This window comes from Camellia sinensis, chromosome 15, assembly GCF_055761805.1.
Source record: "Camellia sinensis isolate YWXY chromosome 15, ASM5576180v1, whole genome shotgun sequence".
Classification (NCBI taxonomy): Eukaryota; Viridiplantae; Streptophyta; class Magnoliopsida; order Ericales; family Theaceae; genus Camellia; species Camellia sinensis.
Window position 1 is genome coordinate 33524340 of NC_138975.1, and position 22100 is coordinate 33546439.

Genomic DNA, 22100 nt, shown 5'->3' on the forward strand with positions numbered 1-22100 from the left:
TCAGTTTATATTTACAAAAATTTTATAAACTGGTTTTTGTTTATTTTTAGAAAAACATAAACTACAAACGCGTTTGGTAATTGACAAAATATTTTAAAAAATTTAAAAATATAAAAAAAAAGTGAGAAATGACAAGTGGTGGCAAGTGGCGGTGGAAAACGGTGGTGAAAAGTGGTGACGGTGGGTGGGTAGGTGGGTGGGTGACGGATGGCGGGTGGTAAGTGGTAGCGAGTGGGTGGTGGTGGTGGTGGTGGGTGATGGTGGCAGATGGGTGGCGGATGGCCGGTGGTGGTGGGTGGTGGTGGGTGGTGGCGGGTGGGTGGTAGTGGCGGGTAGGTGGCGGGGGTGGTGGCGGGTGGATGGGTGGGTGACAGTGGCGGGTGGTGGGTGGTAGCGAATGGGTGGTGGTGGTGGTGGTGGCGAATGGTGGTGGTAGGTGGGTGGCGGATGACGGGTGATGGTGGTGATGATGGGTGGTAGGTGGGGGTGGCGAGTGGGTGGTGATGATGGGTGGGTGGGTAACGCTGGCGGGTGGTAGCGAGTGGGTAGGGGTGGTGGTGGTGGTGGCGGTGGCGGGTGGTGGGTGGTGGTGGCAAGTAGGTTGCGGGTGGTGGTGGGTGGTGGCGGGTGGTGGTGGTGTTGGGTGGGTGGGTGATGATGGTAGGTGGTAGGTGGTAGCGAGTGGGTGGTAGTGGTGGTGGTGGTGGTGGTGGGTGGTGGGTAGTGGTGGGTAGTGGTGGCAGGTGGGTGGCAGGTGGTGGTAGCAGGTGGGTGGCGGGTGGGTGATGGTGGTGGTAGTGGTGGTGGATGGTGGATGGTGGTAGTGGGTAGGTGGCAGGTGGCTGGCGGAGGTGGGTGGTTGGTGGTAACAGGTAGTGGATGGTGGTAGCAGGTGAGTGGTGAGTGGTGGTGGCAAGTAGGTGGCGGGTGGATGGCAGGTGGGTGGTGGGTAGTGGTGGTGATGGTGGTAGTGGTGGTGGCGAGGGGTGGGTAGTGGTGATGAGCAGGTGGCAGGTGACCGGTGGGTGGTGGCTGGTGGTAGTAGGTGGGTGGTGAGTGGTGGTGGTAGGTGAGTGGTGAGTGGTGGTGGGGGGTGGGTGGTGGTGGCGGAAGACAGTGGTGGAAAATGGTGACGGGTGGTAGCTAGTGTTGGGTGGTAAAAAAAAAAAAAAATTGAAAACTCAAAACGGAAACACAGTTTTTGTGTTTTCATTTTTTGGCCAAATTTATAATCTGATACCACTAATTTATAAATCAAAAATTTTACCAAATAACTTTTTATTTAAATTTTTAAAAATTTTATAAATATAAACAGAAAACAGAAAATGGAACCAAACGTCACCTGAACATTTCACTTTTATAATGGTAAGAATTACCTAAAACGATTGAGTTGATTTTTTTTATTATGTTTTTGACTAAAATTTTCACTGCCGTTTTTTCTGGACTAAGGAGGCGTTCTCTCGCCGGTGCCGGTGGTTGATTCATCGCCTCCGCAGCGAATCCTTTCTTCATGTTCAACACCGGCGGTTGATGTTCGATCTCAACCTTCGCCATCGGAAACCGCTTGACGACAACCGCCTTCGAACATGAATTCTACTTCTTCGCCACAGATGACAGGGTATGAAGATTGTACATTTCATTCGATTTTTTTTTTTTCCCCTTGGATTTTGTTTTTACGACGGTGGTTTGCAAATTAGCTTCTCTTAACTGCTTCTCTGAGACTGAAAAAAAGAAAAGAAGAAAAAAAAGAGAGATAATAATGAAGTATTGAGTATTAAGACCTTTTTACAATGTCTGTATCGTTGGATTTTAGGCATTGGTTAATCAGAATCTGACGAAAGTCTGGTTAGATGATGAGAGAGAAGCAAAAATTAGGGAGGAGAGAGAAGACATGTGGCCGTGAGATAAAGGCAAAATTGGGCACAACCAGGGTCCGAAACAAACATAACTATAACAGCTTTGACACAGTCCAACCATGTCTAACCATGTAAATTGTTTAAGATCACTAGTTCATTTCTGACCTAAAAGAGAAAAGCCTAAGAATTAAATGGAAAATTGATTCAATTTTAGTTTAAAAAAATTCAAGAGAAATTTGAGGCATAATAATGATGTTTTGTTCTTGTAAGGATGACTATGACTTCCAAATTGAGTCAATTGTTCTAGTTCAAAAATTCAAGGGAAATTTGAGGCATAATAATGATATTATATTCTTGTAATGATGACTATGAATCCCAAACAAATGATGTCTTGTTCTTGTAAGTATGACTATGACTGCCAAATTGAGTCAATTCTTCTAGTTAAAAAATTCAAGGGAAATTTGAGGCATAATAATGATATTATATTCTTGTAATCTATGAAGCACGGGTACTCCAAAAATAGTGCCGTACAAGTACCGGGTACTTACCGGGTGCGGGTACGCGTACCGGTACGACGGTACGCGTACCGGGTACGGTAAAAGGGGGTTCGGTACGTTTGGTTCATTCGGGTACGCCGTGGGTACGCGTACCGGGTACGGCAAAAAGGGTCCGGTACGTTTGGTTCATTCGGGTACGGCATGGGTACGGCGTGGGTACGCCGGGGCAAATTTTTTTTTTTTTTTTTTTGGTGCCCTTGCAAATCAGCAATTTTTTTTTTTTGTGCCCTTGCAGATCAGCAATTTTGATGTTTCTCCATTATCCTGTCTATTTGTATGAATTGTATAAGCATATCAACAAATGATTTTGATGTTTTTAAAAAGCAATTTGAACAAAAAAAAAAAAAACAAGGCTTATAAAGGGCAGTTCTGTGTATGACTATGCATTATACTTTTGCTTCAAATCCTCCTAGAATTTCTTTATAAAATCTTTAATCATAGAAAACTTTTAAAGTTTATGCACAAAACATTAAAAATTGATACGGTTTTAGTTGATTAGTAGTGGTTGGGAATGATACAATTTTATGTATTATGTAAATTGCAATTGACAATCTGCCTCAATTGAGAATTTGGTCTCACCCTATAAAAATAGCAAATTGATGAGCAAAAAGAAAGATTTTAAAAATAAATTATGATCACAAATTCACAGTTCGTAACATGTCAAAGTGAGAGATTTCACAAATATTATTTTTAACGTTTAATGATTTTAAATTATAGGAAAATGAGTAATTCTCTTTTTAGTTTTGATATTTAATTTTAATTTGTAGGTTGAACCCTTTAACCATAATTATATATAAATATATATATATATATATATATCGGTGTACCGCAGCCGTACCCGTATCATACTTTTTTTGAGTTATGCCGTATCGGCGTACCCGCACCCCGTACCCGTACCGTACTCGTACCCACACCCGTGCTTCCTTGCTTGTAATGATGACTATGAATCCCAAATTGGTATAAACAAATATGGAGAAGACGACTGCCATACGTGGCTGGAGATTGTCTGAGTGACAATCCACAAAGATCCATTTTTATATCAACTCAACCAGAAACCTGCCATTCACACTAAGCCCAATATGTTAGATCATGCCATGCATATATACAATAATATATATTAGTATTATATATACAAGAGTTATGTTTGATGACTTGAAATTGTGCTCAGAGTTCCACAGAATGGGGTGGTCTTTTTTGGGGAAGTTTGCTATGTGGGTAGTGATAATTTTGGCTCAGGTCAATGGACACATTGGTGGTTGCTTGGAAGGGGAGAGGAGGGGTCTATTGGAATTCAAGGACTTCCTCAAATCCAATGGTGCTGATGCAGACCATCTTCTCCCTACCTGGGTTGAGAAACCAGATCATCACAGTGAGTGCTGTGATTGGGAGAGAGTCACGTGTGATCGCACCACGGGGCACGCGACAGAGCTCTTTTTTGCATAATGTAAAGATGTATTATATGAAGATTTCAGAATTTGGTTTATAAATGCTTCCCTCTTCCTTCCTTTCAAAGAGCTTCAAAGCCTCACTTTGTCTTCCAATTCCTTCAGTGGTTGGACTGACAATGAAGGTATGCAAACAGCTACTATGTAGTCAACGAGTGTTTATATTTTACTTTTCTAAAATTACTACATTCTATACTAGAAGAAAAATAAATTAAATGGAGAATAATTTTTAACTGAAAATATTAAACATAATTTTTTTTTTTCTATACAAGTCTTATGTTAGATAAGGGGTGAGATTCTTTCCCAAAAACTACTTGTGAGCTGGGGGCAAGGTTCTAAATATCGGCCGGTACGTCCCGTACCGGCCGGTTCGTACCGGAAAATGGGATGGCCGAGTCGGATACTCACCGGTATACCGGCGAGAATGAATTTCACGGCCGTAGCATCCGAGTCCCGGTACGTAACGGCCTGAAACCGATACATTGGGCGATACGGTCCGATACAGCTTGGTTGTCGCTGGTACGGATGAAATAAAGCGCAGAGAGCTGCTCGTCTCCGATGCTGTTTCTGGTTTTGGATTGCTGGTCTTCGCTAAAGTGGGAGTGCAACTGTGCAACTATAAGGTTCACGACAAGGTCGTGATGTTCTTCGGTGGCATCCGGCGTGTTTCAGAATCCTTTCTGGGTCGTGCGCCATTGAAGCTTTGAGGCTACAGCAGCAAGCAACCTTTATATTCATATTTTATATAAATGTCTAGTGATAGTTTTGGGCCAAAATATTTTACTCAAGATAGTTGGTGGGTTGTTTTGGGCAATCTTGGCCCATATGTTTTTTAACCAACTCGTGGGTCTAGTTGGTAATACCACTGGGTTTGTGTACTGGGTATACTGTCTAGTTGGTATACTGTTGTGGGCCAAATTTGCAAAAATGATAAAATTGAGTTTTGGGCCAAATTTGCAACTTTGGTATACTGTCTAGTTGGTATACTATTGTGGATTTATTTTAAATCGTAGATAATTGTAAGTTATAATTGAGACTAAAATAAATATATATCATTTAGTTAAAAATGAGTTAAAAGTGCCCTTATATATCAAAATTTTGATTAAAATGTGACAAATTAAGGTTAAAAGAGTAAAAAAAATGTACAAAATTGAGTTTTAGAAGGATTGTTAATGATTTTTAAAATTTCACGGCCGCGACACCCGATTCCCGATACGTACCGGCCGATACTACCGATACCGATACTCCGCGATCGATACCGTTACGTTACCCGATACCGCGATTTAGAACTATGGCTGGGGGGATGGGTAGAGATTTTGGGATAGGTGATTCATGTCATTAAAAAAAAGTTATGCTAATATTAACAACTAATGAGCTGTCATGGTAGTAAGGGGGAAAATTATCAAAAAGTTAGAATCTATATATTTTTTACACATCCTAAAACACTTATTTCTCGACATTTTTTTACACATTTTAATGTATATATGTTGACCCAGACAAATTACAACTCTATGGACAATAATTGGCATTTAAAAAAAATGTGACGGTGACATTTTTAAGTTACAAATCAGGAGTGTGGGTTCGAATCCCCGCCTGTGTGCGAGCCCGTGACATACCGTTACATAGTTGAGTGGCCCTGCTATGTAGCAACCACCTAATATAAGGCAATCTCCAATCCTTACTCTTTCTTTATTTTTTCATGAATTTTGAGTATAAATTCAGTTAAAAGCTTGATCTACTATGACGATCACCAATGGTATAATCTAAAGAAATGAGTGTTTCAACCATAATCCTTACTCTTAACCATAGTTGAAAAAAAATATGACCGTTGAGCATTTGATGAAAGAATTGAGTGAGCCTTGATTTGATGAAAAAATTAGTTCTTCCTTTAATTGATATTGATACAGGTTTTATGAAATGGTTGGAGGCTTGGACTTGGAACTCATTTTTAACTATCTTTTTCATCAAATTTGAGTTTGACAAATAATGGTAGATGCTTAAGACTACATTTTTTTCCCCCCTACAGATGATCTAAAATTAAAAAAATGAAAAAAAAAAAAAATATTTCCTATTTTTGTTTTTTCAATTTGCCTAGATAACGAACAAAAGAAAAATGTTTATTTTACATTTACCTTCATATAGAGGGATTTGAAATGGGTGCATCTAAATACACCCACAAAGCTCTTCTCCGCATTGACTTCGTGATGAAACCTAATTCTCAATAGTCTCAACTCATGACTCGTGGCTAGTCGACCATGTGAGTTGTGAAAATTAGGAGAAGAAAGAAATAAAGAAAGAAAAAGGAAAGAGGAAAAAAAGTTGTATTTGTGAACTGAAACCAAAGGACCTTTGTGCCCAAAAATTCATCACTTTTTAAGGATCACAGTATTTCCTGTTACTTGCAAAAATTTGTATTTGAATTGTGATGACTGTGCTCCTCTTTGCAGGATTTGAAAGATTGTCAAATTTGAATTGTGTACACCCACAAATACAATGCAACAAAATGCACAATCCACTTACACACAATAGTACACTATATCACTAGCACACATGTGCTGACTTGATCAAGACTTATGAGACATCACTTACACAAGACTTTACTACACTCTCATGACACCTGACACGCCTCACTCATGCTATTTCACTCACACGTTTTGTATGTATATATCTCACACACTCTTTTTGTAATCACTTTCACACACCAAGATTTATCCTTTCTCTCACTACAAGTACACACATAGAAGGCCCATCTCCTATTTATAGCTACAAGAGTCGATTATATCCACCGACTTTGAAATTACGGAATTCTCCATAAAAGGCGGCAACCCAAGCTTCTCACAGCCACACATTCCTTTAACCAAAATCTAAGAAGAAATATCTAAAGAGAAATCTAGATAAAATTCTAGAGAGAAGATTATAGAGAGAGAGAGAGAGTTAGTGTTGAACTCTAATACTATGTATCACATCTCTGGTCCAATATAACAATATAACTATACTGTTGCGGATCGGGGGCACACCAGGGAACTCAAACAAGCAATAACACACAAGATTTAACGTGATTCGGCAAGTCGCCTACGTCCACGGGCAGCGGATTCGCTATATTGAACAAAATGGTAAGAATTACAACACTCTCTGTAATTCTCTCTCTCTCTTTACTCTCTAAGCTCACACCTCTCTGTTATCTCAGCTGTGTCTCTCAACTCTCCTTAGCTTCTCTATATATAGAGATTACAATTGCAAGAGAAAGTCTTTGAAATGAGCTGGCTGCCAGCCCATTGTTGTGCTTTCGGTGGCTTTCCAGATTATGGCTTCTCATGGTCTCATGGCCAACTCACATGGCCTCATGGCTTCCCCACCATGTAGCTGGCTGCCACTTTCCATCACATGGCCAGAATCTGTAGCCAATATTCAACAAATCTCCACCTTGGCGAGGATTCTCTTATCCAACATAGTGATCGATCAACACTGCCATGCACCCGAAGGTGCTCAGTTCCGAGAGATGTTGACCAAGTCCAAACAATGTTGGAACTTGATCCCAGAAACTACCTTTCTGAGCATATCGGCCGGATTATCTGCAGTACCAATCTTTTGAAGCAAAATATCCCCTTCATTCACAATTTCTCGGATGAAATGGAAACGGACATCAATGTGCTTGGTGCGGGCATGATGAACCTGGTTCTTTGCCAAACAAATGGCACTCTGACTGTCACAAAACACCTCAACGTGCTTCTGAACAATTCCCAAGTCTTCAATCAACCCATGTAGCCAAATAGCTTCCTTAAAGGCTTCCGTCACTGCCATGTACTCTGCCTCTGTAGTAGACAAAGCCACCGTTGACTGAAGCGTTGACCTCCAACTTACCGGCCCTTTAGCAAGCGTAAATAAATACCCTGTTGTTGACCGGCGTTTGTCTAAGTCACCAGCATAATCTGAGTCCACATATCCTTCCAAATTCTGCCCGAGTCGGTTATTTCTCTCGAACTTCAATCCCAGATTGACCGTGCCATGTATGTACCTTAGGATCCATTTCACTGCCTACCAGTGATCTTTTCCTGGATCATGCATATACCTGCTTACCATACTCACAGCATGCGAGATGTCAGGCCGTGTACAAACCATAGCATAGATTAATGCACCAACTGCATTTGCATATGGAACCTGTGCCATATGCTTCCGTTCTTCTTCTGTGCGTGGAGACAACGAAGCACTAAGCTTGAAATGAGGGGCCAATGGTGTACTTACAGCTTTGGTTTTCCCATTGATGCCAAATCTGTCTAACACCTTTTTCAGATACTGGGTTTGTGTCAGACAAACCGTGCCCTTCTTCCTGTCTCTCTTGATCTCCATGCCAAGAACTTTCTTTGCTTCTCCCAAATCCTTCATTTCAAACTCCCTTGCTAACTGTGCCTTGAGTTTGTCAATCTCCACCTCGCTCGTAGATGCAATCAGCATATCATCTACATATAAGAGCAAATAGATAAAGGAACCGTCGGGAAGCTTACGGAAATACACACAATGATCAAATTGACTTCTTGTGTATTCTGTCTCCATCATGAACCGATCAAATCGCTTGTACCACTGTCTCGGGGATTGCTTCAATCCGTACAACGATTTGTTCAGCTTACAGGCCCAATTCTCTTTTCCAGCAATTTTGAAACCATCTGGCTGGGACATGTATATCTCCTCTTCAAGATCTCCATGTAAGAAGGCAGTTTTGACGTCGAGTTGGGCGAGCTCGAGATCAAACTGTGCAACCAAAGCTAACAAGATGCGAATAGACGTGTGCTTCACAACAGGTGAGAATACCTCATTGTAGTCTATTCCTTCCTTCTGAGCATAGCCTTTAGCTACCAATCTAGCTTTGAATCTGATGTTGTCTCTGCCTGGAATGCCTTCCTTCTTGGTGTAAACCCACTTACACCCAATTGCTTTCTTGCCTTTTGGAAGTTGTACCAACTCCCAAGTCTGGTTCTTGTGAAGTGACCCGATCTCTTCATCCATAGCCTCCTTCCATTTGACACCTTCTTCATTATGCACGGCTTCTTTGAAAGTGAAAGGAACATTGTCTTCAATAATTGGAAGTGCATAGGCTACCATATCAGTCATCCAACTGGGTTGCTTAGTAACCCTTTTTCCTTTCCTGATTGCAATGGGTTCTGATTGTTGTGGAGCCTCTGGATCTTCATTTTCATCTGAACTCTCTTCAGAGCTATCCTCTGAGACTTCTTCAGGATGGTTGATTGGCTGACTAGTCTTTGCTGGAGTCTCAAACTCCACCTGCACTGACTTCTTCAATGCTTCCTCATTCTGTTGAGGATCTGGTTGCTTCAGCATTGCAGACTCATCAAAGGTAACGTCTCTTCTGATGAGAACTTTCTTTGATTCAGGGCACCACAGTCTGTATCCCTTGACACCGTCACCGAAGCCCAAGAAGATGGCTTTCTTGGCTCTTGGATCCAACTTAGATTCTGTAACATGAAAATATGCTGGACATCCAAAGATACGTAACTGATCATAATCAGTAACTGGGACTCCTGACCATACCTCCATGGGAGTCTTCCCATCTAATGCTGCAGTAGGTAGTCTGTTGACAAGATGACGAGCATAGTTCAATGCCTCGCCCCAAAATGCCTTGCTCAATCCAGACTGTGACAGCATCCACCGGACTTTCTCCACCAAAGTGCGGTTCATGCGTTCTGCAACTCCATTCTGCTGCGGTGTTCCAGGAACTGTGAAATGTCTCACTATCCCTGCATTCTGGCAAACCTCAAAGAAGGGATCTGATGTATATTCTCCACCATTGTCAGATCTGAGCTTCTTGATCCGTCTGCCTATCTGGGTCTCAATCATCTTCTTCCACGTAAGAAAGATGTCTAAGACTTCATCTTTGTGTTTCATTGAATAAATCCAAACTCTTCTAGAGAAATCATCAATGAACGACACAAAGTAGTTTTACCTCCCAACGAAGCATTCTTGGAAGGATCCCATACGTCGGTGTAGACGTAGGCTAGAATCCCTTTGGTACGGTGAATTGCAGTACCAAACTTGATTCTTGTTTGCTTGCCCAATACACAATGCTCGCAGAACTCAAGCTTCCTCGTCTTGGCGCCTTTCAACAGGCCTTGCTTTACCAACCCTTGTAAAGCCTTCTCACCGACATGCCCTAGGCGCATGTGCCAAAGTTTGGAAGTGTCTGATGCATCATCTTCTGAGCTGGAACTGGTGGAGGCAGCCACTCTCCCTGTGACTGTAGAGCCATCTAGGAAATATAAATTTCCTTGTCGAGTACCCTTCATTGCAACCAATGCTCCTCGAACAACTTTAAGGACTCCACCTTCCATGGTTACTCTGTAACCTTTGGAGTCTAAAACTCCCACTGAGATGAGATTCTTGGTTAGATCTGGTACATACCGTACATCTTCAAGAATTCTGATTGTTCCATCATGGATCTTCAGTTTAATTGTTCCAATCCCCTTTGTCTGGCAAGCTTGGTCGTTGCCCATCAACACAACTCCTCCATCGAACTCTCGTAAGCTCGAGAACCACTGCTTGTTAGGACACATATGGAATGAACATCCGGAATCTATTATCCATTCATCAGACTGGCCATATGATGAAACTGTGAAGGCTCCTCCTTCATCATTATCTCCATCTCGTGCAATATTCACCTTCTCTTCTGTCTTGTCCTTATTTGGACAATCTTTTGCCCAATGCCCCTTCTGGCGACAAGCTGCACACTCGTCTTTTGCAAGACGTCTTTTGTCTGAAGGTTTCCCCCTGGATTTTGAGCGAGACTTTCCTCGCTCTGTATTTCTTCTGTTATTTGTTCTGCCTCTGACTGTTAATGCCTCGGATGTTGAGTCCCTGTTTGCAGACTTATCTTTCCTTCTGAACTCATTGTTCACCAAGGCGTTTGCAACATCAATATACTTGATCTTCTCTTTACCGTACAGTAAAGTAGTAGTGAGATGATCATACGAGTCAGGCAAGGAATTTAACAATAACAGTGCTTTGTCTTCATCACCAACTTGATCATCCAAATTCTTCAAATCCGTAATAATTTTGTTGAAGTTATTTAGGTGTTCGTTCATCGAAATACCTTTAATGTAGTCGAAACGAAACAACCTCTTCCTCAAGTAGAGCCGGTTCTCAATGCTCTTTGTCATGAACTTATCTTCCAGCGCCTTCCAAAGCTTCTTCGCAATATCATATTCTGTAAAGGCATACTTCTCCTCTTTTGCAAGGCAAAGTCGGATGGAACTGCAGGCCAGGAGATTCACCCTCTCCCATTCTATCTCGTCCAGGTCATCTGGTTTGTCTCCCAGAGTGAAGTGCAGGTTCATTTGGACAAGCATATCCTTAACTTCGCATCTCCACATGCCGAAGTTGCTGCTTCCATCAAACTTCTCTACCTCGAACTTGGCATGGGACACCGGGGTCCAATGCCTAGAAGTGCTTGTACTGGCTGAATTACTTACGGACTCGGTTGATCTAGATTCTGCCATTTTTTAGAAACTTCATTTCAAAAAACTGACCGTACAGATGTGTCCGGAATACTCCAAATAGTTGGAAAGCACTATTGGATCGTCAAAAACGGACTCCGAATGGCTCCGATCTGGCAAAAACACTTTGGACGGGTCAGATCTGCAGAATCTGGTGCGCTGAGATGCACCGGATTATTTCTCCGGATCGGCTAGCGTCGGGCTGACGTCAGCGGCTCGGTCAGCGGCTCCGGCTCGGTCAACTCGGCTCCGGCTAGGGCGGCTTGGTGCGCGCGCGTGCAGCGCGTGTCGCGCGTGAACTCACGCGTCTTCTTCCTTTAACCAAAATCTAAGAAGAAATATGTAAAGAGAAATCTAGATAAAATTCTAGAGAGAAGATTATAGAGAGAGAGAGAGAGTTAGTGTTGAACTCTAATACTATGTATCACATCTCTGGTCCAATATAACAATATAACTATACTGTTGTGGATCAGGGGCACACCAGGGAACTCAAACAAGCAATAACACACAAGATTTAACGTGGTTCGGCAAGTCGCCTACGTCCACGGGCAGCGGATTCACTATATTGAACAAAATGGTAAGAATTACAACACTCTCTGTAATTCTCTCTCTTTCTTTGCTCTCTAAGCTCACACCTCTCTGTTATCTCAGCTGTGTCTCTCAACTCTCCTTAGCTTCTCTATATATAGAGATTACAATTGCAAGAGAAAGTCTTTGAAATGAGCTGGCTGCCAGCCCATTGTTGTGCTTTCGGTGGCTTTCCAGATTATGGCTTCTCATGGCCTCATGGCCAACTCACATGGCCTCATGGCTTCCCCACCATGTAGCTGGCTGCCACTTTCCATCACATGGCCAGAATCTGTAGCCAATATTCAACATATACCCCTCTAGATATTGATAGGAAAACCACATCTCTGGTCCAATATAACAATGCACTGCAAACAATTTTGGAAAAGAAAATATAAATGCAAGATAAGAACTAGTTGTAAAATTTGCATTTCTTTATCAACCTCTTGCATTAGTGCATTTGTATGTTTGTTCCTTGGGAAAGAAAATAGAGAAGAAAAAGAACTGAATCTCTTGCGGTTGCGGCACAAATTTTCAAGATCGTATTTGTTCAAATGAGGGAGTGGGCCATTATTTGTTACGATATTGGTTGATCAATTAATTATTGCATTGCATGTAATCAAGGATATAATATGTACGAAAGATGTCTAGTACATAATTGAACAAATTAAACTCTCTCTTTCTCTCTCTAAAAACCTCCTTCCCAGGCCTCAGTTTGGGTCGGTCGGCCGCCGCCTTCGGCTATGGAGGTCGGCTGGCCCAGTTCTGTTTTTGTGTTTGTTTGTTAGTCTTCCTTTTAATAAACTTGATTCCCCCATTATTTTCCCACCGGGCTGCTGTAGATTTTGCTTGGTTTGTTAGGATGTTTTGGTGAACGTTATGGATGCTCACTGGGTTGGCAAAGAGGACGAACCAGATCTGGTTAGGATGTTCATTCGGGCGCTTCTTTGCGAGTGGAAGTTTGAGGGGTGTTCTCCGTTCAGATCTCTGGACGTGTTTCGGTGTGTTTCGGGGGGAAGCACTAGTGTTGAAGATGATCCAAATCTGTGTAGGATTTCATTCGAGCGCTACTGTGAGTATGGGAGTTTGAGGGGTGAACGGCGTCCAGATGTGTGGTTGTGTCTCAGCGGTTGTCTTGATTAAGAGGAGGTCGGCGTAGTTGGTGTGTCTAGATTTGGGTTGTTAGAGCTGTATCAGCAGTGGAGAAGTATCAACGGTGGGAGTAATTTAAGCAGTGGGTGTGTCTGGCTTCGAAGTAGAATCAGCAGTGGAGTAGTATCAGCAGTGGGTGTGTTTCTGCGGTGGAGTAGGATCAGCAGGAGGTCGGTGTTGGGTTGTTCCAACGATAGGAGTGGAGGTGTCAGTTGGTTTTGTTCAACTGTGGCAGTGGGTCTTGCTTCCATCGGTGTGTCTGGTTTTGGCCAAGGTAGCTTCCGCCATGGTTGTTTAAAAAATATGGATGCGTTCAGGCACAACTACCAGCAGGTTGGTGTTGGACCGGCCTGCACAGAGGTTGTATAGATTTCTTGCCATGGAGCGTGGAGAGTGTGGGGGAGAAGCAAGGTAGACCGTAGCTGTGTGATGTGGCAGGTATGGGAAATTGTAACGAGGGTGTGGTTGAGCATGCTGCTAAAGTGGCAGAGGTGATGGCTATGGAGTATAGCTGTGTATAAAATATGGATGCGAGTGTGTGGTTTGGAGCAGTGTGTGGTTTGTTGTAGGGAGTATAGCAGCAGGGGTGATCTTTTGGGCAGCATAGGTGATGGCTATGGAGCAGTGTGTGGTCTGTTGTGGGGAGTATAGTAGCAGGGGTGATTTTTGGGCAGTATAGGTGATGGCTATGGAGCATAGGTGATGGCTATATTTGGGAGTACAGCAGCAGCGGTGTATAAAATATTTAATAGTAGTGTGTGGTTTGTTGACTTGGTGTGGGGCTTTGGTTTTGGGTTGTGTGGGCTAATTTTGCGGGGATTCATGTATTTTATTTTTTTAGTTAAGTCCTTCTTAACTCTTGTTTAAAAAAAAAAAAAAATCGTGAGGCCAAGGGGTTGGTTGTATGGATGCGAGTAGCAGTAGTAGGGGTAATTTGTACTTTCCGAATCTCTCTCGATGCATGTCATCTTCCTGTACCTTTAATTTCATGCTGTTAATGAAATTTTTCTTTGCTGATCAAAAAAAGGATATAATATGTACGAATTACTTGGGTAAGAAACATTTATTCAACACCAATGATTCATTTTATCAAAATTTTCATGCAGGTTTTGAAAAGCTGTCAACTTTGAGAAAATTGGAGACTCTAAATCTTGAATGGAACGAATTTGATGATAGCATTCTGCCATCTTTGAGTGCACTTAGATCCCTTAAGATGCTTAATCTCCGTGCAAATAAAATTGAGGGATTATTTCCGCCTCATGGTAACTTCAATTGTGTCTGAAAATTCTTGAGTGTTTCTTATTTGTACAGGGAGTTCAGAACTGTTAATCATAATTAAAATTGCATAATTATTTTTGCTAATCTTGTTATTACTATGTTGTAAACTTATCACTTTTTTTGTTTTTTTGTACAGAATTAGCTTATTTTGGGAACCTGGAAAGGTTGGATCTAAGTTATAATCAATTTAATGACATCCAAGGTAAAGCTCAATAGTTTTTAATGCACTAACAATAATGGACTATCTTCTCCATCCTATTGCATTCTAATCACTGATTTGGCCCATACTGCCTAGAAGAAGAACAACCAATATTATCTAGAAAGAAGAATGAGTAAATGTTTCACAATCTTGTGACAACTGATATTGAAGGTCTTGAAGTTCTCTTTTGACCTCCATCTTGATGCAATTTAACTAATTCTCATAATTCTGAATCAGATAGCTCAATTTATAAAGATACATACTCTATGAAGCTTGGACACCGACACTCTTCAAATGCTCCCCAACATGTATCAGAGTTCTATTATATATATAGTTTTATTTTTTATTTTTACAGCCAGAGACATTTCAAATATTTGGGGACTCACATCACATCTATTGCTTAGAACAAATGTATTGCAAGTTTGAAAAAATAACTTGGGATTTAATGGAGGGAAAAAAATTGTGAATACTTATTAATCTCTTATTCTTTCACTTTTGAATTTTAACAATTGTAAACCCCAAAACTTCCGATTTGTTTATGAATATATTTTTTATGTTAGGATTTGTTTATTGACACTTCTTTTCTAGTATGTAGAAAGAATGTAAAAAATGATTTCTAACTATTTTATATTTGTAAGTAATAATCTCGTATCGATTGACAAAATAAATAAATAAATCAAACTAGAGAATTGTATACATCTACTGTCAATGAAAACTCTTTCAAAATACAATAATAATAATAATAATAATAATAATAATAATAATAATAATAATAATAATAATAATAATAATAATAATAATAATAATATTGCCCAAGGCCTTTTTTTCTTAACAAAAACCATTTTTAAAATTTTCAAAATATCTTCTTATTTTCACATATCCTTACCTCAAATGAAAGGGGTATCCACACTAACTTTGTTTGCCAATATCATAAGAATGCAAAAGTTAAGGATACAAGAGACACCTTTTAATATTGAAATTTTTTAATTTTAATTACAATTAATCTTAATTAAATATTGTTAGATAATAATTTATAATAAAATATAAGTCATTTTGTTTAGTTTTCAAAATCAAAAATTGGTTTTGGTTATTTTCTTATGTTTTGTCTTTAGTGAATTTCTTCAAATTTGTGTCATCTTTTATTTTTACATTTTAGATGTACTTAAAAAGTAAAATATTTGCAACAATGTTAGGTACCCATAAAAATGTAAAATATTTTGGTATATCACAAAATCATTTCAATCACGTATCCTATTTGGCCAAAACCTCTATACCTCACTAGGAGGTCAGTGATTTAAATTTTTTCACCTATGTGTGAGTATTGTTCCCCGCATAATTGTTGGGTTTCTATCTCCCTGTTTCAAAGTTTCTTTGTATTAATTGTGTGTTGTATTTAATTTTTATTATTATCATTGTAATTCATTGGATTTCATTGTAATATCATATATGAATTGATCAAAATAATAATAATAATACATTAGTTTACAATCATATAGCAATATTAGCGAGATGAGGTCTTATAATCTCTATTCTCCCCTTATTTTTTGATAGCAATTTCTCCCATTTTCGTATCTCATTTTAGCAGAAGCTTCATGTATTGGATTGCCCTTTTTTAATCCCCTCTCTCTCTCTCTCTCTCTCTCTCTCTCTCTCTCTCTCTCTCTTCCGGTTCCTTCAATATGGGATGAAATGACCAAATGAAAATTATTTATGCAAGTGATAAGTATAAACATAATGAATTATCGTAGTGGTTTATGAAATGTCATTCTCATAACAACAATGAAAGATTGATCGATTCAATGGTTCATTAACTTATAATATGATAAACATGATCAATTCCTTAAAGGTTACATAAATATGAAGCAAATGTTGTTAATTTTTAATTATTTGCTGCAGGTTGTGAGAGCTTATCGAGATTGGAAAAGCTAGAGACGTTATATCTCACACAATATGAGTCCAATAGAGAAAACAAGTTCAACAGGAGCATCGTTCTATGTTTGAGTTCATTGATATCTCTCAAAAACCTTTCTCTTCAAGGCAACAACTTAGGAGATCCCTTTCCTGCCCGAGGCATGTCTATCTTTATGAGAACTCCCAAAGAGAATATATTATCCATCCTTATCTTATTCATATCTTCACAAGAACTGTTTCAGTGCAGAATTAATGGTGTTGAAAAACTTGGAGACGTTGGATTTAAGCTTTAATAAGTTTAGCTCCCTAACAATAGAAGGTATGACTTAAGAACTTCCTAGATTCAGTTGAATAGAACTATCAATAAATTTTATATTTATATGTATGAGTTCATGTTTAAGCCACCTGCTATAGATACACAAGTATTAAGGCCTCGTTTGAGAACATGCTATTTTAGTAATTTTTTGGCACAAGTATAACTTACAATTGTTAGAAACCATGTGATACGCATGGTGTGACCTAACCATGAAGGACACATGGTACATCCACACATGGCCTAGCCATGAGGAACGCATAGTCAGGGACACATAGTCTTGGACACCATGAGGTACACATGGCCTTGTCAAAGATGGCTATATAAAGGTATGCTCAACATTGAGAAGATTACAACAATATAAGCTAAGATCTCCTTTTATTCATCTATCTTGAGGTTACCATTTGAAAGTCTAAGAATTTGGAGTGTAGATAAATATTAAGAAACTCTCATAACTTCTCGATTGACGGAGATTTTTCCAGATGAGACTCATAATTCAAGCATCCGATCTAAATTGTTTCCACATTAGATAATATGATTACTTGTATTTTTCCTTGAAGAACAATGGATCAAAAGTACATCTGTTTATTTGAAAGCAACTTCTTAAATATTGCTCTACCCATTTAGAATTACAACAATGATAGAGAGCTCTAAATTTTGAGTTCTAAAGAGAGCTCTAATGATGTGGTAAGGGTAAAAAAACAAAAACAAAGCCAAAACATCACATTAATGAAGTGGGGCTAACCCCTAGAGCTCCTTTAGAGCTCATGTTTTAGAGCTCCAAAACATTTTTGTTAGAATTATTATAGCTTGTTTACACGCTTCCCCATCTAGTTGTTTTTGTTAGCTTAGGCATTGAGTTGTAGCTGTTGGTATATGTTGTACAGCATATATGAGTTTTAGAAATTAAATTTTTTGATTTTTAAAAGTAAAAATTTTGTTGTAAAAAATATTTAGTGATCAATTTTTATCGTCATGAGGATAATCGCTAAAAAAGCGTCCCGAAAAATTAAAAATGAGATTTTTAGCGACAAAATTTTGAAAATGTCACTAATAAATAGGGACAAAATGGTTTATTTATTAAGACAAAAAATTTGGTCCCAAAAGGATAAAATTCATCAGTAATATCCAATTTTTGTTGTTAAAAATATAATGGCACTTTTTGCAATAAAATATTTGATCCCTAAAAAATAATTTTGTCCTTAAAACTTTAATTTTTTATTTTTTATTTTTTATTTTTTTTGTAGTGATGGTTTTGTTGTGCCAACAGAAGCTCTTATATTACTTTTGCAATTATCAGGGGGAAAAAAAAAGCATAGGAAAAATTAAGCACAAATAATAAACACAAAACACAATTAGGCGGTATTCGTTTACCATCTTTACCCAGCAAAGCGACTACATTACAAAATACCCAAACAAAATAATACCACCTACAAACCACAACTTAATAGATATGACACCAAGGCATAACCCTTTAACTTGCTTTTGCCCAAGCAGCACTACTCATTCTTCTTTAGTGAATCAACTCTATTACTCTCACAAAAAACATGCTCTCCCATGAGAGTAGAGCCCCTCAAACCTTGGGCGTATTAAAGCCTCTTTTAGACCAAATTGTTATTGCAAAGATCATGAAATTATTGCTGCGAGAATACTTAATAAAAGAAAAACCAACACCTAAAGATAGGAACTTGAGACAATTTCCAACAAGTTCACATAAAGAGAAAGACCATGAATCAATTAAAGCGAAGAGGATTTGACAAAGGCATTGGACAATGCATGGATTTTAGAGTGTTGTGTCATTCATTGAGCTTCAGAAGAGCATTTTAATGTCTACTTGAAATCAACAAAAAATAAAAATCTGATGGTGTAACTTTGTATTTAGATAGCTGACACTTTCCTTGATAGTAACATTCAAGATCATAGATTTCTACTGTGCAATTATGTGTAAAATAATGATGGAGCCATTCAATGATTGTGCTCTTGATTTTCAAATATTTAAATAAATAACAGAAATGCTCAAAAAGAGAAAGCAAGATAAAAGAAAAAGAAATAGATGGCTGGGAAATAGTTGTTAGTACTTCTAGCTCTGCGACTTCTTTTGTTTATTATTTATTATTTTTTATTTTTTTAACTGGTTCAACTTACCTATTGATTTGAAATTGAAAATATGATTAAATACGTTAGATGTTACTTATGAAAGAAATTGTCTACATTGTCTGGTTTTATACATAGTGGTTTGTGGTTTACCTAATTACTGTTTTTGGTGAAATAAAGAGGGAGGGTGGGGGGGGGGGTGAGGGTGTGCACGCACTCATTCCATACCACTATATATATATATATATATTGTCTACAATTGTGAATCAGAGTGAAAGTCTTTTTAAAAAGTACCTAATTACCTGTAAAAGCAATAAGTTAGTCATTTTCACTTATGGTTCTTTCGGGTTGACTTTTAATGACATTTGATCATTGCCATGTGCTCAGATTCTAAACTACTGTCTAATTTGAGCAAGATGAGACATCTGAATCTAAGGAATAATAATTTTGACAAGGATGCCTTCCGGATTTTGGGTGCTCTCCCATCCCTTAAGTTTCTATCCTTGGAGTCCAATAGAATCGAAGGACCACTTCCTAACCAAGGTACGTGTACTTTTTATTTCTCAAATTCATGCTACTTAAGTCAATTTTTTTAGCTCCATTTGACTGTTGAGAACACTCAAATAGTTGAAAAAATTAAGCCTTACAGCTAACAAATTGTGCAAACTTATAGTTCTTCTTTGTCAAATATATCTTTCTGGAATCTATTATTGCTATCAATGGCATCATTGTCCTTAAATTTTTTGAACATTACATTTTCATTTGAAATTGAGCTACTAACTGAGGTGCCCACAGAATATAGGTCACAACATCAATTTATATTTATCTCTGTTTTCTTTATCTCAATCTAATTAACGAGTCTATTCACCTGGGTTACATAATTGACTTATAATCTTAGCAATCTAGAGGTCCTCCTCCTCAAAGGTAATAAGCTCAATGGAACGCTACCAATGGAAGGCAAGAATTTTGTTACTTACATTGTCTTAGGATCACCCTGCAATCTTGATTGTATTTTGTTAAGTTCTCTTAGCTCTATTTTACCTTTGTCGTATGTTTTGGTAGGTTTGACATCCTTCTGCCATCTGGAGATCTTAGATTTGAGTAGGAATAATTTCTTTGCAAGTATTCCTCCATCCATAGGAGCATTATCTTCTCTGAAAGCTCTATCTCTGGCTCAAAATAACCTTAATGTTTCTTTACCAATTCAAGGTAAAAATTCTATTCATTAAGGTTATCTATTATAAACTAAATGGCCAACAAAATAGAAATTCCAAGGCCAACAAAAATTCTATTGCTTCCTTTCTATTTTTTTATTTTATTTTATTTTTTTTATTTGCTTCATGCAAATAAATAAACTAGTATTGACAAAAACTATGAACTAGCATCATCTTTCTTTTTTCAACAGTTAGCTGGTGTTCGATAAAATTGGAAGTTGAAAACTAAAAGTTGAGGAAAATTCTAATATACATTCCTTTAAAAAAGGTGTATCATATGAATCTCTAATTATGTTATTTTCTTCTTTAGTTATGTCATTTTATTTTTTAATTATGACTAATTTTCTTCTCTAATTATGACATTATTTTAGTTATGATGCATGAGTTCTTTAATTATGCCTCATGCTGCATTTAATTATGATATTTTTTCTTTTTCTTAGTTATGACTCAAAAAATTAAAATTATGCTATTTTTCTTTTAAGTTATAAGGTGCATATGGTGCACACTTTTGAAGGGTGTGCACCGTAGTGTTTCCCAAAAGTTGAAAATTAAGTACTGAAAATTGAAAGTTGAATTCTTTAAATTAAAAAGTTGTTTGATAAAAATTTAAATGCTGAATTGTTTGATATGTAGAAGATTAAATTTGAAAATTATTATTTTAAATTGTATCTTTCAAATTTTATATTGTGATGGTGGGGGTGGTGATGATGGTGAGGTTATAGCAGTATATGTTGATGCTTGTGCATATGTATTTATAAATTCAGTCAATATTAAATAAGTTTCATATCATTTAGAAAAATTTGAACTTTTAGCATAAATATTTAGACCCATTTGAATTTTTAAGTGATATTAATTGTGATTATGAAATGAATGTAATCGATTTTTATTTAATACATTTAGTTTTAAATATTGAATTGTGTTATCAAACAGCACTTTATATACATATTATAATAGGAACTTGTATTACAGAGTATTATATAAATCTATGGCATTACAAACTATACATGTTTTATAAGCTTCTTGTTTTGTAGGTTTGTGCAAACTGAAGAAACTTGAAGAGTTAGATCTCAGCTATAACCTCTTTGAAGGAACCCTTCCTCCATGCCTAAGCAATATGAGATCTCTCAAGTTTTTTGATATTTCTCTAAACCAATTCACAGGAAACATTTCTCCATCTCAGTTTGGAAGCCTTTACCCCCTCGAGTACATTGGTCTTGGTCATAATCGTTTCGAGGGTTTATTCTCATTCAGCTCATTTGCAAACCATTCAAAGCTTGAGGTGGTTGAATTGATAAGTAACAATGACAAATTTGAGGTGGAGACTGAATTGACAGATTGGATTCCCATCTTTCAGTTGAAAGTCCTTGTTCTATTAAATTGCAATCTAAACAAGCTCTCTGGTGATGTTCCGAAATTTCTCCTTTACCAAAACAAGCTAATGTTCGTTCATCTCTCCTACAATAACTTGAGAAGGTCTTTCCCAAACTGGCCACTGGTGAACAACACGATACTAGAAATTTTATTCCTATGGAATAACTCGTTTGTTAATCCATTTTCTCTGCCACAATACTGCTATATAAGTACTAACAGAATTGATGTCTCTGACAATCGCTTAAGTGGGCAAGTTCAAGCCAATATTGGGGATATGTTTCCATATATTCAGTACTTAAACTTATCCAGGAATGCTTTTGAAGGTGGTATCCCATTCTCATTTGGTAAGATGAGTAAGTTGTCTGTTCTGGATTTATCCACTAATAATTTTTCAAGGGAGGCGTCGAACCAGTTAGTTAGAAATTGTAGATTTTTATGGATTTTAAAATTATCAAATAACAATTTTCGTGGTCAAATATTTTTAGTTGACTTCAACTTGGCTAGTATAGAGGCTTTGCAATTGAATGATAATTAATTTACAGGACCTCTCACAAATGTGCTCTCCAAATTGCCTAAATTGAATTTCCTTGATATTAGCAACAACTACATGTCAGGTAAGATTCCAAGTTCAATGGATAACA

The 22100-nt window shown here is 38.1% G+C and overlaps 2 protein-coding genes across 2 annotated transcripts; both read left to right on the forward strand.

The window, feature by feature from the left end:
• The first annotated feature begins 1363 nt into the window (after positions 1 to 1363).
• LOC114270169 (receptor-like protein 15) lies at positions 1364 to 21994 on the forward strand. Its single transcript, XM_082908147.1, has 5 exons — positions 1364 to 1618; positions 14494 to 14559; positions 16453 to 16786; positions 19262 to 19417; positions 21120 to 21994. Exons 3-5 carry the CDS (start codon positions 16720 to 16722, stop codon positions 21992 to 21994), a joined length of 1098 nt encoding a protein of 365 aa, XP_082764273.1. The 5' UTR covers positions 1364 to 1618; positions 14494 to 14559; positions 16453 to 16719.
• Positions 3593 to 6312, forward strand: LOC145812912 (receptor like protein 21-like). The gene is made up of 4 exons (XM_082908146.1): positions 3593 to 3782; positions 3879 to 3983; positions 5581 to 5614; positions 6306 to 6312. The coding sequence occupies exons 1-4, from the start codon at positions 3593 to 3595 to the stop codon at positions 6310 to 6312; spliced, it is 336 nt and encodes a 111-aa protein (XP_082764272.1).
• Positions 21995 to 22100: the final 106 nt, after the last annotated feature.

Excerpts from the sequence above, each read along its gene's own strand:
- LOC145812912 (XM_082908146.1), top strand. The coding sequence starts at position 3,593 with ATGGGGTGGTCTTTTTTGGGGAAGTTTGCTATGTGGGTAGTGATAATT. Across the intron at positions 3,783-3,878 it reads TGAGAAACCAGATCATCACA|ATTTCAGAATTTGGTTTATA; the intron begins GTGAGTGCTGTG and ends TATTATATGAAG. Across the intron at positions 3,984-5,580 it reads TGGTTGGACTGACAATGAAG|TTAAAAGCTTGATCTACTAT; the intron begins GTATGCAAACAG and ends GTATAAATTCAG.
- LOC114270169 (XM_082908147.1), top strand. The coding sequence starts at position 16,720 with ATGGTGTTGAAAAACTTGGAGACGTTGGATTTAAGCTTTAATAAGTTT. Across the intron at positions 16,787-19,261 it reads TAGCTCCCTAACAATAGAAG|ATTCTAAACTACTGTCTAAT; the intron begins GTATGACTTAAG and ends CCATGTGCTCAG. Across the intron at positions 19,418-21,119 it reads AGGACCACTTCCTAACCAAG|GTTTGTGCAAACTGAAGAAA; the intron begins GTACGTGTACTT and ends CTTGTTTTGTAG.